The sequence below is a fragment of the Parasteatoda tepidariorum genome, chromosome 9 (assembly GCF_982258835.1).
Source record: "Parasteatoda tepidariorum strain Cologne lab strain chromosome 9, Ptep-v5.0, whole genome shotgun sequence".
NCBI classification, from domain to species: Eukaryota; Metazoa; Arthropoda; class Arachnida; order Araneae; family Theridiidae; genus Parasteatoda; species Parasteatoda tepidariorum.
In genome coordinates, this window is record NC_141763.1 from 98,979,428 (window position 1) to 98,997,583 (window position 18,156).

Consider the following 18,156-nt stretch of genomic DNA (forward strand, 5'->3'; position numbering starts at 1 on the left):
TGTGATTTAAAATATCCTGACATTTTGACACAATATTACAGCTCGTGAGATTCGATTTGTTTAAAAAAAAAATTTACTTCATACTTAATTACATACTTACTTACTAATTACACTTACTTACTTAATTTAAAAATTAATTACATACTTACTTATGCCATCTTATTATTATGGACCAAATCTTAATAATTAAAAAAAAAAAAAAAAAAAACAAGATGTGAACATCTATATTACATGCGTCCCTTTTGCAAAAAAATAATTCAAAACATGTGCATATTTCTTAAGTACCATGAACACGTGCAAGTTTTACTACACACACCCAACCTATTCTTTTTGTTGATACATGATTTAAAAAATCACGCCGCGATTCATATTTAGGTGTTTTAAAAATCATATGTTTTAATTGTTCTCGTAATTTAAAATTCACACATCGTAATTTGTATTTACGCGATCTTAAAATAGTGCATTGTTTTTCGTACTAACATTAATGAGATTTCAAAATCATCCATCGCGATTAGTATTCACGAGATTTAAAATCGCGATTCGTATTCTGACATTTAAAATATCAAACATTGTTACTCTTCTCACGATTCATATTCACGCATTTTAAAAATCATGCGTTATAAGTAGTTTTTTCGCAATTTCAAAACCACACATCTTGATTCATATTCACGCTATTTGAAAACCATGTATCGCGTTTTTTATTTACGCAATTTAAAAATCACCCATAGCAATTCGTATTCAACCGATTAAAAAAATTACACATTGCAATTTGTATTCACTCTATTTAAAAATCCAGAAAGGAAGAACACCATCTAAGACAAATTCCAAAACTGATTAAGTTATTTGCCAAAAACTTAATACTACTCACAATAACAGCTTCTGCTGAAAGACTGTTTTCCAGAATGAGTTTCGCCAGTTCAAAATTACAGATTCGTATTTAAATAAAGTCATTAAATTTTAATTTAATGGCTCTAAAAACTATCACATGATCAAGTGAATAAAACTAACACAATATTTAAAAATTTTGCAAATTACAAGATAACCATTTAGAAATTTATTAAGCCATTTCCTCCCTACTTGGACCATTTTATATCATTTATGATTATATGCTGGGAAATGATTTGTATATCATTAAATTTTCACATTTTTACTGTAAAAAACTGTAATCATAATAAATTTCGTAGAGTAATGTAAATTTTATTAATTGTTAATATATGTGCGTATTAATTGTAAATAGCAAGTGTCATGTCAAAAAAAAATATTCTTCATAAAAATTGCCAACAAGTATCTTAATAGTTCTTTTAATAATAAGGAAAATAGCTCCTTCAAAATTAATGCTTTCTTCCCTCTCTCTTCCCCTGCCTCTTATAATTAATTTAAAATAAATGTTTTAAAGTTTAAGTATATTCCCTACTAAATCCTAAATATTATTTTCTGCTAAAAGGGTTTAGTTTTAATTTTAATCATTTTTAACCCAATAAACTTTCTTTAAATCAAAGTATTTAACTTGCATTTATTTTCATAACAAGAATTTTTATTTATTTTTTAAATTTAATTCTATGAACAATATTGTATTATGCAATCTGATAAAAAGAGACTGAAGTTTCCCAAACTTCTAAAATTATTTTAATTTATCTATTTTTTTTAATAAATTGATTCTGATTATTGGATTCTTTTTTTTAATTTTTTTTTTTAGGTAATCAGTTTTGAAGTTTCAATTTTTAAACAATGAAAAGTATTTAATTTTATGCAAAGATATTACAAGGTTAACTGACAAAAATAATTTAGTGCCTAGAACAATGATGTTTATATAACAATTACTACCTACAATTACTGTCAATATGCCTGTCTAAATACTTTGGCATGCAGCCCTTCATTGGTCAATCTCCTGTGCATGTGGCTCTTCACTCAAAAAGGTTGTGCACTCCTATTGCAGTGTTTTCACTACAGCGCGAGAACGCGAGAATCTCGCATATTTTTTTTCTTTACTCGCAATGAAAAATTATTACCGCGAGAAATTCGCGCATTCTATAAATCAATTTCAAAATTCGCCAATTTCTCTCATTTTGGAAAAAGCTTCGAATTACGCCATTTAGAATAAAATCCGTTTCACTTTTCTTAATGGATCTTAAATTATTTTCAACATCTGCCCAATTATCTAGCCTCCCTATTTACCAGTATTGTTCAGAAACTTTTCGAACAACAGAACACAACCACGGAACCCCTTTCAGAACACATTTCTCTGCAACCACGTGTTTACCGTAGGTAAGGTTTCTTCATGTAAGACGTTCAAATTTTTTATGCACTTATGTAAGATGGACAAATACCTTGTAAAGGCAAAATCTTCTATGATGATGCACCAAAAATATTCAATGCTTTAAAAAATAGAAGACGTTAAAATCTATTATAATTAAAGAAATGATTTTTTTTTCAAGAGTTTTTGTGTTTTCTTAGTTTTTAGAAATCTCACTTAACTTTTTGAGACCTCACCCTGTTTTTGAGAAAGGGTGGGAAATTCTCACCCATTTTTTTTCTATGATGAAAACACTGTATTGTACCATAACATATGAGTCAGTGCAATAACTGTACCATAACATATGAATCAGTGCAATAATTGTACCGTAACATGAAACATTTGCAATTTTGTGAAGTATATTATGAAACATTTGTAAACAATATTTTGTAATTATTCAAAAGTGCAACTAATAAAATGTGCTTAAATATTGAAATGTAGCCTTAACAAATAAGCATGATACTTTGAAAGTGTACATCAAATAAATTTTCGATCAGTAAGAGCTGTGACTCAGTGGTTAAGGCATTGAGCTGTTACTGTAATGAACTGGGGTTTCATACCCCAGTGAAAGCTTTAGACTGTTATTTCTTTGGTCTACATTTTAAATATATTTCTTTTCATATATAGGTGATTTTGAGTGTTATTTACCAAGGAAACAAATTGGGGGCTGCCTACTATAATCTTGACAGGTGCCACTTATATTTGATGACCGATCACATAGATACACCACCTTCTTTCTCTCTACTTAAATTATGTATGTGAGACTATTTCTATCATTTCCCTTATTATATGTTTTAATTTTTGCTATATTGCATTATGTGAGCGACTTGTTTTACTTGAAAATAGGATTATGATTTTGCTCTGACCTTAAAAAACCTGTAATTTTTTTTTTTTTTCAAATTAAAATTTTCAAATTTTTTATCTCCATTATTATTAGTTTTAATTTTTGTTATTGTTCACGAGCTTATTGCGCAGGGCTGCCATTGGAGACTAAAAAGGCGACTATAACGACTATTTTAAAGCAATAGCAACTATGGCGACTATTTTAGTAGAAATATGAGTAAAAACAACTAATTTGCAATGATTTGCGTAAAATCGGCGACTTTATTAAGCCAAAGCGACTAAAATTAAGAATAGCTTCATGAGTTTCCCCCTTTCCCACTTTTTTTTGCCGTGCTTTCGTTTTATCCTAACTTTATTATTCTCACTGTCTGATGTCAAAAGCATGACAGACATATTTAACCAATCAGACTGATGGAATTGGAATGCTCCTCCTGTTTCAGAAAGCTAATATAATATCTCTGAGGATTAAATTTTTTCCCCTCTTTTAATTTGAACGAAGTAGCAAAATTAGAAAAATTGTCTTTAATTACACAAAATGTGTTGTAAATTTTTTTAGAGCTATTTAGAATAGAAAAAAAGGTACATGGTGATATTCGTTTTGTCGAGTTGTGATTGTAATTTTTTTGATAAACATTAAAATTTGGAAATGTGTCAGTTATGAAAAATAAGCAAAATAAAATTGAATTAAATTGCAATATTTATTTTTTTAATGTCTAAACTAAGCAGCTGCAAATTGGAACCGAGAAAGGACATTCAAGTTTCAAATTCAACTGTTCTGTAACAGATAAAAATACAACTCCCTGTTTTTATGCGTAGTGTGAAAGAATATATTGTTGGAAAATCCACAAATAAATTTACATTTTTTATAAAATATGAGTATCTAAATGCATGTTATTTGAATTTTATGCTATTACAGCACAAATAATTAAAATTATATTAGAGGAGGATATGATGTTAGCAACTATTTTATATATCTTTGAGACTATTTAGGAGACTTTTATTCATATATGATGCTACTAACGCAACTATTTTTCTTGTTTTCATCCAGTGGCAGCCCTGATTGCGCTAACTATATTGTAAATTAGATTAATTGAATTTATGTTTCCAAAGATTTCATTGTGCCGGAAATGTAAAGTAATTTTTTATTGTTTTATTTACTTACTTTAAACGAAACCCTTTTAATTGCAAAGTTTTACAGTGCATAAAGTTAAGTAATTCTACTGTACAAAATTTTGGAGTAAAAAGTGGTTGGTATATTAGTTTCTGAATAATAATGATTCTACAAGTTTTATTAGTTTTAATAAAAAGTTTGATTCAGTGGAACTCCGATTTTATGTTTTCCATCAGACTATATAAAAAATGGAGTATAAAGAATCTAAACATATTTTTAAAAATAAGTTTCTCTCCCACAAAACACAAATGGTTAGTCTTGCCAGAGGAACTACTTGGAATAATGTATTTAATTTTTTAGATACTAATTCAACAATGGTTTGTTCTACCTTAATGATTTTGTGATTTGCGAAACTAAACTGAAAATTCTTTCATAGCTTTTTAATTTTTAATCCTTTGATCAGCTGTGAGTACAACTAATAAACAATAAGTTAAACTACTTCTGATAGAGGCGAATTTAAGAAATGACCACACCCCTATTCAAAGTGACATCTTTCATTTTGACTGTATTATTTTGAATCTTCCTGTATATGCGTTCATTATGTTTATTTGTTATTTAAAAAAGTATTTTCTTTTATTTAAATCTTTCTTCATTATAATTTTTAATTTATTGTTGCATTCTTTTTGCAGTACTTAGACAAACTGAACCAAGTCACATTGTCACTTCTCAACAAATGGATGAGAATATGTTGCATGTACTCAGGGAAATAAGTAATGATTTTTAAAAATTAAACATCTTTTAAATAGTTTTTGTATTGGAGTATCATATTGTTTTGCGTTATTAATTATTTTTGAAAAATAATCCATCATAAGTGTAAACTTTTGAGTTCACAATTTTATCTCAAGCCGATCGTTTCTCGATAGCATTTCTCTCTTTCTGATCTTTCTTTAAGACTCTTAAATAGTTTTCAAGGTTCTAATCTATCTAAGTTTTAACATGTTTTTAGAACAAGAACTCACAAAAAAATACTAGCAAATTGTTTATGATCTTACATTAAACAGAGCCTTACATTACAGAAATAATTGAATTCTTTAAATTACTATTTTATTAGGCCTGAAACAATTGTACTTTTTTATTCATAAGGGTATTAGATACCAAAAACAATTATATTTTTTTCTCATTTCTTTAAGTATTTATTTCTACTCCCTCACTCTGTTGTAAATTAAACTTCACTCATATTTTTAATTGATAAACTTCTTACCCACAAATGAATTTTAAAAAAAGAGCAAAAAACTAATTTGCTTTAATTATTACTTAGAAGTTATTAATTATCTATGATAATATTGACTGTATTACTTGTCCATTAGTTGGGTGCCAAACAAAAATCTATGCAACAAAATGATCAAATTTTTATTAAAAAGGCTAGTTGTAACTTTTTGATTGTTGAGTTTAAGTGTTAAACACTAAGATCACCCACACAGTTGTCCAATGACCTCAAGGGAAGCAATTATTTTTTTCAATAGACTGGAATTTTTCAAAAAGAACGGTGTTCAAATGTCTTTCTCAATGAGGTTGTGCAATGCTTATTCTATAATAAGATTGCTCTGTAGTCATAGGAAAAGAAAAAAAAATTAGAAATATTTTGTTTGAATTAAATGCAATAAATTTTGAAGTCCACCACAGTAAAGACTGATACCTTGACAACAAAGCTTGACGATTTTCGCAACACTGATCTGGTATCCAGCTAATGGATAAATAACTACCTTGCTTTGTTATTAATTTCTTAATTTTAATTACTGTTTCTTTTTAAGATAATTTTGGCTCAGCTACTACAGAATCTACCAATAGTGCTGGAGACAGAAATAAACTTCATTTATTACCCAATATTGATTTTGGTATGTCTTTTTGTAGTTATCTTCTTTAATCATCAAGAAGCAAATTAAGAATGACTCTTATTAAAGTCTCAAAAAAGCAGGGTTTGCCAAGTGGGCCCACTTTGAAAAATCCCGCCCGGGTTTTATTGGGTGGGCCCATCTCGAAAAAACCCACTTTAATTAAAACTTATTGTTGCACATTTAATTTTATATAATTTATTGTGCAACATGAATTTGTCAAATAGAGTTGCATGATTTATATGAACTAGTTTTTAATATTTGTAAAGTAAAAGAAACTCAAATCTATAATTTTATAGTACTATTGAAAGCTTAAGTGGGTTTTATCAAAAAGTAATATTTTAATGAAATTAAATCAAATAGAAGTTTAAATAATGTGTCAGAAAAGATCAATTTTTCAAATATAGTTGCATGCTTTATATATTAATAAACAGGTTATTATTATTAATTAAAAAAATTTAAAAGAAACAATTTTTTTTTACTAAGTGATACATTAACAAATTTAAACAGTTTTATTTTCTGGCTTTAAAAAAATAAGCTAAAACTTTTTATAAGATAACTTTTTAAAATTATTTATTTAAAATTGAAATCATTTTCCTAAGGTTAATTACAATTTGAAAAAAATGGAGAAGTAGCTGATACTCTTTATAATTATACGTAATTTTAATTTCACTTTCTATTAATCTTATTATGAAAACATGGTAGACCATTAAATATTTATTTCAGTTTTTTATTAAAGTCAAAAATCAGATGAAATTTTAGTTTTTACTGATTATAAATATTTGCTGATTATAATTTTATAATTGGTTATACAGTAGAGAACCATTTATCCGGTATCCAGATAACCGGGGAAAATTTTGATCGGTTTTCCCGCCATTTTAAACTAGAACGATTATGAAAAAAATCGGAAATTGTACTCATCCTTGAAGTTGAGTAGAGGAAAATGTAAGGAAGGGGAGAATTCCCCCCCCCCCCCCGTTTACCAAGAGAAACGTCATTTCCTCCGTGACCTTGAAGGCAGGGAAGGGAGGAATGTTTTATTTTCTCCTTTAGGCCGTCAATCAAGCTCAAGGGTGTAGCATGCTGATTTCATTTTCTGTTTGATTTACGAGGGGGGGTGGAGAAAATGCATTGCATGCATATCAGTGAACAGAAGATGAAAGAGAAAAATACATTTATATATTTGACATCGGTTAATAAAAATAAAATCTTTTTCTTCTGAATAAGTTCTCATTCTTTGGAAGTGCGGTATCATTTGCAAGTTTTTATTGATGTGGAATCACATCTGCTGTAATTAAATATTGTGTTTTTATCAACAAAAAAAAAATAAAAGGAGAATTGTTTATTAATTTAAACATAGGATTATTTTATGAAGCAAATTGCAGTTTTGTTTTTCTGATTCCATTATGTTCGCACTCAATAAATTAATTCTTTTTATTCATACATTTTATCATTAGGTTTTTTTTTAAAATTCCGTTGTTCTTGCCTTGTTCCGGGTTTTAATATTTATGCTAGTGCCTTTTTTAACTATTGTTTTGGTTCGATAATTTTCAAGTGTTTTATTTAGATTAATAAGTTTTCCTTTTATTTTATCGTTTCCTCCCATATAATTAGGTATGAAATATATTGCGTTATTTAACCATTGGTTTTGTTTATATTAGTTAATTTAGGAATTGTAATTATTTTTAAAAAATAAATACGGGAATTTTGTATTTTTTAAACTTGTTTTTCTTGCTTAAACTTGCAAATTTTTTTTATTCTTTTAAATGTTATTTTTTTACCTTTTCTTTTTAAAGTTAGGAGTACCTTTCTTTTTTCTTTTACTTCATGCATTACACTTTTTCCTTGTAATCCGGGTGCGATAAAACATCGATTAACGACACTTTTTGGTCGATCCAGAAAACCGGGAAATTCAGACATCCGGGATAGCGATAGTCCCGAGCATCCCGGATAATTGGTTCTCTACTGTATATATATATATGTTTAGTAAATGTACTAAATAAATTTGTTTGAAAACAAAAAGATTAATAAATTTGTTCTTTTTATATTACTGCATTTATATTTTATAATGCTTGGGTTAAAAATTGTGAAACGTTATGTGCTTCACAATAAAGATTCAAATATATATTAGTGATAATGCGTTATTTAAACTTAATATAAAATACATATTACAAAATTAAAATAACTTTTTGGATTTATTTCTGTTTTCAAGCTTATACAACACTTTTTAATAAATAAAAAAAGTCTATGAACACTAAATGAAAAAACCCAATTTTCCCCTGGTTTTTCAATAAAACCCAGGTGGGTTGGGTTTTTTCTAAAATACCCGGGTTTTTTTTAACCCTGTAAAAAAGTCTTAACTAAAACTAGTTAAAAGTAATTATATGCAACAATTAAATTAGCTAAATTGTGCCAGAATTCACTGAATAATTCTCTTACTTTGTAAGTAAGTGACAGTAAAAATGTTACATTTTCCTGAAAAGCGTAAAAAATTTTACTACAATTGTTCCAAATTTATTTTTCATTTCTATTGAAAATTAATTGCACCTTATGATTTTTATATTCAAAGTGCAATAAGCATATACCATAACACATGAATCAATCATATGAACTGAAGTCATGTTAGTTTGATACATTTTAAGAATGTAAATAATTATCTTTTTTGTTTCTTTCTTACTTTATAAAAATTGAAACAAAATATAAATTTGTTTATAACAAAAGAAACTACCCTATAAGTAGACAGCGGATTATATGCACTAAAAAACGGACAAAATATGCACTAAAAAACTTGAATATATGCTCTTAAAACTAGAAATATGCATTTAAAATAGAAATTAAAAGTTCAACTTATTTAAATATTACTACTTACTTTTTCCAACAAACACAGCTAAAACATTTTTTTTGTTAAAATTAAGAAAATCAAAATATTTCTTACTTGAATCTACACATTTCTGAAGAAAAAGCCTAAAACTGAAGTATGATAAATGAGAGAAGAAAAATCATCGCATTTTCGGGAAAGATTTTATTAAACTGAATAATTTTTGTTGCAATACACAACTAAGTGTTTTTCCAAATTTTCAAGGGTGAATTGATGTCGTCGGTCATCAAAGATCATTTTGAAAGCAAAAAATGACCTCTCCACGTCAACCGATGTTATTGGACAAAACTTGTACAATTTCATACTCATTGGTTTTATTTTCTCTGGAAGTTCAGTTCCGTTTCCATTAAGAAAATCATTTATCTTCATCACTGCTGCTAAACCCGAATTTTTGTTTTGAACGAAATACCATTTTTCTTTTACTTTCTTCCAACTGAGTCTGGAAGAGCATTGATGCACTGTTGATTTTTTTCAGCCAGGGGAAGACCTCGTGTTTCGAGCTTTGTTATTGCTCCACTTAAGAAAGAAAAGTGAGTGTCAATTATGGCCAAGTCCTTCTGAAAAGAGATATCCTGTAGTAATTCATTTGTGACATAAACTGAAGAAACACAGGAACCGTCAATTGCATCTACAACTGACTTTATTGCATCAAAATTATTAGCGTAAAAACGTGCAGCTTCAATCCATGTACCCCACCTAGTTATCACAGGCTGTGGAGGTAAGGGTAAATCAGGATACATTTCTTTATACAATTTTATGCGCACAGGTGCCTTGAGAAAAACTTTCTTGATACTAGAAATTAAATCATTCACAGAGGAGAATACTTCTCGAGCAGTCTCAGCCAGTCTGTGAACAGCATGAGGCAAGCATGTAATATGAAGCATTCTGGGATAAAACATTTCTAGTGTTGCTGCAGATTTGATCATATACGGAGCGGCATCACTGACAAAAATCAAAACATCTTCAGAACCATCTCTATCAGGCCATAATAATCTGATAGTATCATTAACAAACCTTGCTATGGTTGAATGATTGACTTTTTCAAGGGCTTTGCTTGCTAGAAGATGTGGTCGAGTAGGAATATTATCTATTTTTCCACAAATAAAATGAGCAATATAGCGACCGCACTTATCTGTCATCTCATCGACTTCAATCCATATAGGGCCATATCCAATATCTCATTGAATATTATCCAGTACTTCGTTATATATCGGTTGAAAGTAGTTCTTTCTTAAAGTCGATTCGTCAGGAATGATCTGATTGGTACAATATTTTTTTAAAACTGTCTTAAGTTTGGATTATTTAACTTTTTTAAAGGAATATTGCTGCTTACTAAGGCTTTGCATAAATCACTAGAAAAATCACTTTCCTTTTTAGGTGCTTGAACAGGAATAGTTAATAAACTTTGAACAAATCCTTTTGTATTCTGCTTTTTCTTCGCGAGTGAGCATTAGTCTTTATATGTTGATCGATTTGGTACTTTTTTTCACAGGAAATGTGTTTTTGACAAATCACGCAAAATACTATTTCCCCATCGGTCATAAAGTCCTTCCCATAGTCCGAAATCCATGTCTTCATTAAATTTGATTTAGTCGACTTAATTTTTGGCATATTATAAAATTCAGCAGTCAAAAATCACGTTCGAAGCTTCACTAACTACGTATTCAACTGATGGATGTCGAAACTATCTATCTATCGGATGGACTATCGAAATATATTAGAATAGCAGCTCTCTCCGAAAATGTATTCATTCTACCTTTTAACTAATCAATCACAGGAAAGGGAGGTCATTTTCTACCTACCACAGAAGCCTTATTTTTCCCACACAGATTGACAATTCTTTATTCCAGGAAAAGACATCCCTTCATAGAATATCTGACCATCCCTTTCTGAGGTTTCTATGATGAATGTCTGTTTGGGTGGGCCCTTTGTACCCCCCTTCTCGACACACACCTCATTTCTACATCTTTTTCACCTGATTGCAATCACCCCCAGCAACATCAATCCAGCTGACCCTTTCAGGTGATAAAGAACGACAAAACAAAATTTAAAGCGTTCCTTATGCTGACATAAAAAGAATAGTGATATGGTTTTAGTAGGGAAAAGCCATAAAATGCTGAAAATATGCATTTATAAGAGCAAATATACCTTTTTATGCATTTATATGCACAAATGGCAAAAAGTACTAAAATATGCACGTATGCAATTGCATATTATCCGCTGTCTACCTATAAGAGATTTTCTTCTTAGAACTTTCAGATAATTTTGAAAAGACACATTGTCTGTTTTCAAGTATTATTCACTTAATCATCAAAATTTAGTTACATTTTAATTTTAAGCATTCAAACAGAATGTTTACAAAAAGTATGTATTATATTTATGAAGTAATTTTGAGGAATTACGTGTAGCTACCTTTTTATCGCTTCTGATAAATGTTCCCATTCAAAACACGTTAGATTTAAAAATAAAAAAAAGTTTAGTGTTTAAATTTTAACACTTTGAATATCATCTATGCAATTAAATATTTTAAAACAGGAATGGTAGTTAAACACAATTTTATTATTTACTTAGTTACTACAAATTTTATTTTGTTAGTTACTGCACTCTTTATTTGGATAGTAATTACTTAGTTATTTTAATAATTAAAAGCTACAGATGATTGATTTCAATTTTAAATGCTGGGGTCTTCAATTTTACAAATTAAAATTCAAGATAAACTTTTAAGTTCAATGTAAATTTTTACCAATAAGAAAAGCTGAGAATTTTATATAATGATGATTCCCCCTACTTTTATGTAATATCTGAATTAAGAGTGAAGTGAATCCGAGATATTTTAAGTGTTAAGCTTTTGTAACTGACGCAAAAAAAGAAAAAAAATTTATTTTGAATTAGAAAAATTTCATTTTTTAAAATTTATTTCTTACCTTTCTCTACCATGAATTAAAATCTTAAATGTGTTCGAAGTGTCCTAGGAGGTCATATTCAAAATATCTCTTTTCCAAATAAATTACTAAGTTCTGCTTGAATCTTACAGGAATGAGATTCTTCCGCTTCTTAGCGGATTTCCGCTTTTTTCATTTTTAACTCTTAAATTTCAGCTTTTTTATCAAAAATTCAGATTTTCTAAAAATTTCACTTATTTGTATAAGTATTCGGTTTTTTCATAAAATTCACCGATTTTCAAAGAGAAACAGAAAATTTAAACTACATAGCTACCAATCCTTTCTCATTTTTACTTATTTTAGCTATTTTCTCCCCTTTTACATGCAACAGATAAGATTTTCCGAATTTTTTTACTCGCCCTCTAGATAGATCTGATTTTCCTAGTTCAAACGACGCTGCTTCTGACAAGCCTCTTAGAGGTCCCAAGCCTGGAATCTGCTAATATCTCGATTCTTATTCACTCGATTTTAATATCAAACATAGCTTTTCATATTTGCGTGTTGCGATTCTTATTCCCGCGATTTGAATATTGTGCCTTGCGATTCTTATTTATGAGATTTAAAAATCCCATATTGTGATTCGTATTTACGCCTTTTTAAAAACCTATGTAGTGATTCGTATTCACGCAAGTTTAAAATTCAATGTCTTGATTTGCTCATGCGGTTTATAATATCAAGCATTGATTTTCGTATTTATACGTGATTTTAAAATAAGGCATTGGGATTCGCATTCGCGCATTCTAAAAATTACGCATCATGATTCGTATTTATGCGATCTAAAAATTATGAATCGTGATTTGTATTTACGCGTTTTAAAAATTCTATATCCCAGTTTGTATTTTCTCGTTTACAAAATCGTATATCTAGTTTCATATACATGTGATTTCAAAATCCATAACTGTTATTCATATTCACGCAATTTTAAGATCAACTATCGCGATTCTTGTAAGAAGTAAATGTTTTTTTTTAATTAGTTACTATTAAGGTGACTGTTTTTCTAACGACGATTATTAGTATACGTAAGTGTTACAACATTAGATAAACTGGAAGGGAATATATTCAAAACTTACATTCTGTGCTTGCAAAGAAGAAAAAATAGGATTTCTCACAAGATGTTTGAAGATGGACTAACGAATAAATATAGCAGGCATAAAAGATATAGCAAACAAAAGCAATCACTTAAAAAGGGATTTAATTTAATTTTTTTTTTTTTGGTAAAAAGAGTTAATTAACTCATCATCAAAATTTTATTTATAATTGCTGTTATTTATGCTATAAAATGCAAAATTCTTATCAAATGAAAAACAATGTTAAGGGTTTACTATATATTTATTTCTACTTCACTGTTATTGATATGTTTCAGAGGGCTCTAGTTAGATTAGACTATAATATGAACATAATGATTCGGTCCATTGTTAAAGTTTTTTTTTCTTCAATATAATTTAAAAAGTAATATTACTGATATATTTGCTATAAATCACATAACAGTATTTATTAAAAGAAATGAAATATTAATGTATATTCTCAGTAGTTTTAATTTGCTAAACCAGGTAGTTTTTCAAGTAATAATTGTCTCTTATGTGAACTGAGGAAAAATGTAATTTCCAGCTTTATTTTTTCAATTGGTAATTTTTATTTTCACCAAATGTTAAGTAGCAATGTAATCATTTATATAATAATAGATTAGTATACAATTGTATGTCAACACATTATTTATTACCTTAAACTGTCAGTAATTTATTATTAAAGGGTTGCGCTTGCATAAAATTTACTATTGTGGAAATTCAGCTTTTTTACCTTTTGGCTAATCTCATCCCTGATCTTAACAGCACCCCAAATAATTAAACTTCTTTATTTTTGTTTAAAATATGTTTGTTTATATTTCTCTTATGATTCTTGCATGAGCATGAGAATCATCAGAATTTCACTTCATTTAATCTTTCTAAATAGATTTCTTGCAATTCAAATCGAAAATCTACTATAAAATTAATTACATTTTGATGAAATTATTGCTGTAAAGTCTGATTACTGCTCCCCCCCTAGCATTTTTTTTTTTTTTTAATATCTCAGGAAAAAAAATTTTTTTTCATGTATATTTATGTTCATAGAAGGTTTCGATCTCTGTTTAATTTCATTATATTACAAATTTCACCCACACTCATTTATAGTTGAATCACAACTTTGTTTTTATATCAAAGAATTTGATGCAGCTTGAACTGCAAAAACTTTACCACTTGGAAAATTTTAGTTCATGCCATATTCATCATGCTTTTTTTTAAAAATTATTACTGAATTATTATTATTCAAAATTGGAAAATGTACTCTTTTTAGTAGCATGTATGTTATTTAATGTAAGAAAGATTTGTTTTTCACCCTTGATAGATTTTACACCTCCAGATTAATTAATTTTAAAAATTATAAGGTTTATTAAACTGTTATTAATTTATTATAAACGAAAACTATCAGTGAGGCTATAATGGTGTGCATTTAATGTGTTTATTGCTTTATTTTATAGATTTATCTATTTATAGAGCTTTATATATTGTTTAAAATTCATTTAGCTTTATATATTGTTTAAAATTCATTTAGCTTTATATATTGTTTTAAATTAAAAAATTTCTCTAATTTTTGCCTTCAATTCAAAAGGTTTCTTTCAAATTGCATAACTCTTAAAATGTAATGATATTAAAATATTAAATTCAAAAAACTGTAATGAAGTTATAATTTTGTAGTAAACTATATTGATCTTGTATAATTTTTGTGAAATATTTTAACAAACCTAACCTTATATCTTCTTTTCCATAATGATACATAAAGCTCTTGAAGCCTCCAAACATAGATTACAAACTTTACAACTTCTGAATGCTCCAAAAAACATGAATGATTTTGAAAGAAAAATTCATCTTTCATCCTTGATAGATTTTACGAGTTCTTGTATGGTATGAATTAGTTTGAAAAATTTTATTACCTTACATTTTTAAAGCTTAGAAAATACAGAATATTCTTAAATTTTCATGCTAATTATTTTTTACAGTGATAGGAATGTCTAGAAAACACAGACAAAATCTCCAAAAAAAAAAATTTTTTTTTAAAGTTTGTTTTTAAATATACAGTGAAACCTCCGTTAAGCGGACATTCATGGGTCCAAAAAATTTGTCCGTTTATGAGAGTTGTCCGTTTACGGGAAGGGTACCCTAATAACGAAATTTAACACCGTAAATTGTTTTTAGAATATTCTCAAAGATGCAGAAATAATTAAATAATATCTACAATGATACTGTAAATATCTACAAGAATATTTATTTAAGCAATAAGAAAGATAAAAAAGAATATATAAAAAAGTTTGATATAAATACATAATTCTGGATGTAGCTACAGATAAATAAATATAATTTTGCTATTAGCATAGATACTCAAGTTAGACATATGATACCAAATAGGAGCGTACTGTCCTCAGTCCGTTTCAATTATTAGGTTCACATCCCCTTACACATACTTATCATTTAATAGGGAACATGGTTAATACCTTCTTGGAAAATAAACCTCCCATGATTCACAGAAAAAAAGTAATGCATACCTGTAAGTCATGAGGACATATGGAGGTGATTATTCACAATTGATCAGCTATCAAGTATCAGAATAAATGCTTCATTTTTGTAAACACCTCAAAGATTATACTTCTGTTCTCTTTTTTTTAAACCCCAGTTGTGTTAAATACAGTCTTCAAATTGATAAGAAAATTAAAGAAATTTTCAATGGGGAAGAAGCATTGAGAGAAGTCATTTCAACTTGAGGGGTCTCATAACCTGTGTGGTCCAGATGAAAAGATGCCGATGTCAGAATTATTTCAGGAGTGCAGTACCATTTTCTCTCCTTTCTTTACAAAGATAAGGCAAGGTGACAGGAGAAAGATTGATTTTTCGGTGGTGAAATAGCTTAACAATATTTTTAGTTATGGATAAGGCAAAAAGTTTTATTTACATGCTTTAAAAATGGTGAAAAGTTGCAATTTTTTAGCTTCCAATTTATTTAGAAAAAGTAGTGTCCGGTTTGTAGAGATAAAAAACAACGTTTCAGGACCAAAATGACCGTCCGCGTCCGGTTACGGGAGTGTCCGCTTTGCGGAGAATGTACGTAATGGTTTATTCATAGAAGATTCCCGGGGAATTAAAAATATGTCCGTATTGAGAGGCGTCCGTTTTGCAGGAGTGTCCATAACAGGAGGTTTCACTGTATTTGTTTAATATGAAATATTGGGCAAAATTAGAAAATTTGCTACTGGCCATTTATAACATTTTTAACAGTGACCATTTCATAAGGGGCCGTTCAAAAAGTACGTACACAAAAATGGAGAAATTTCAAACCCCTCCCCCCCCCTTCGTACATTACCGTACATAAGGTCTTACTCCCCCCCTTAGAGTACGTACATTTTATTAGTCTACCCCCCTTTTTCATAAAAATTAAAATAATTATGTTTTAAATAAAATTAAATATTTACTTAAGGAGTGTGTAGGATAAAGTCAAATTTAAATTTGGTGTATGTTTATAAAGTACGTACTTTGTATAATACCTCCCCCCCTCCCCATCGTACAAAACCGTACATAATAGCAAATCCCCTCCCCCCCTTTGGGATGTACGTACTTTTTGAACGGCCCCTAAAGCATGCTGCCAATTTTTCAAAAATTTAAAATGGTGAACCATTAAAAAAACTTAAAATGCAATATTTCTTTTGAAGCACTTGTCAAAATATGTTTTAAAAAAAAGCAAGGTTTATTTTTAAAATTAAAAAAAAGTAAGAAACAAGTGTGAATAAGTAATTTACAGAATTTCATGGAATAATTCCATATTTATTAAAGGAAATAATGTGTTCACCGGGTGTATTTTCGATGAAAAAAGTGACAATTTGTTGCTACTTATTATATTTAGTCGCCCTGTACACAATGGTGTCCATTCATTTTGCCCTATAATATAAAATAAATTACATCGAGTGTACAGTGGGTGAAATAAAAGACGGATCACCCTGAATAACTTCTGATCTAATGAACGATCTTCACGTTCTAGTACCTGATCTTAATGGTTCGAAGGGCGACATTAATTAATGCAGTCATTTAAAGTCATGAAATGAGACACTAAATTGTACTTTCTCTGAATATACATACCTTTTTTTCAAGGGATTCGAATTTTTGACCCTCAAGACTTAGGGGGTACCTGCAATCTGTGAAATGTGGTCCTAGTAGTTTTGACAGGAGAGCAGTCACAAATGTGGACCCCTTAATCTTAATTTTACTTTTTATGTATTTCATCATATTTTGAGAACTTTTAAAACCTAAATATAAAAAAATTTGCTTTTATTAAAATGCTTAGCTTAATTTATTATTATTAAAATAAGCATTTGTCAAAAATTTTAGATTACAATGCAAATATTCACTTAATTAAAATTATTAATATATTGCTGGTGTACAGATTTCTTTCATTTTTTATTCAATAAAAGTTACACAACTGCATACATTAAATTCTGTTTAGTTTGTGTTAAGCATTATTTCAAGCTTAATTTTATAGGTAAAGGCAGCTGGTGGATTGCTAAAATTTTTAGATAAAAACACTTTTGGTCTGTCTCTTGAAAACTCAAGCTCAAGCGTTTCTGGAATTTCCGCATTGTCATTGTAAGAATATTTTTTATAGTCTATAAATATTTTTATGTAGTTCGACATTCACTTAAGTAATCACCTGCTAATAAAGATAAGTTAAAATTAATTTAATTCACTGACTATGAATCTGGTCTTTTTTTACTCAGCTTGAAATCAGTACTGTGAATTTTAACTAGGTTTTTTTTAAAATCAAAAACTGATTTTTAAATTGTCAAGCACCAAAAACAGGTTGGAAATCATCTGTAATTAATAATCACTTGCACTTACGTCACTATGGCAACAATAGTCGCCAAATATTTTATAGATGTCATGTGCATGGACTATAAATTTTTCGCTTTGAATTATGTTTGGAATTTTAAGAATAATAACAAAAAATAGTTTTTACATCGAATTCCATGTATTTAAAAAAAATTCTTTTACTAATTTAGTTGCTCTACTAATTGTTTGCTATTCAAATGATTTAACCGAAAGTTGTGCTTATGAATATTAGATAATTTATCATCAAGGTCACATATGAATGTACAAGCGTGAAACATTGATGTTATTTTA

At 28.5% G+C, this 18,156-nt stretch overlaps 1 protein-coding gene across 11 annotated transcripts in view; it reads left to right on the top strand.

Annotated features, from left to right (window-relative positions):
- Positions 1-18,156, top strand: part of LOC107451237 (mutS protein homolog 5) — an 87,065-nt gene that overhangs the window by 41,970 nt on the left and 26,939 nt on the right. For 10 of the 11 annotated variants that reach the window (XM_087152478.1, XM_087152481.1, XM_043043077.3 and 7 more), the window contains exons 3-7: positions 2,921-3,047; positions 4,937-5,017; positions 6,059-6,142; positions 14,777-14,898; positions 17,519-17,622. In XM_087152478.1, the coding sequence (XP_087008604.1) occupies positions 2,921-3,047; positions 4,937-5,017; positions 6,059-6,142; positions 14,777-14,898; positions 17,519-17,622 (518 nt within the window). The remainder of the gene's footprint in view (positions 1-2,920; positions 3,048-4,936; positions 5,018-6,058; positions 6,143-14,776; positions 14,899-17,518; positions 17,623-18,156) is intronic. The other variant, XM_071186182.2, reaches the window with a different exon arrangement.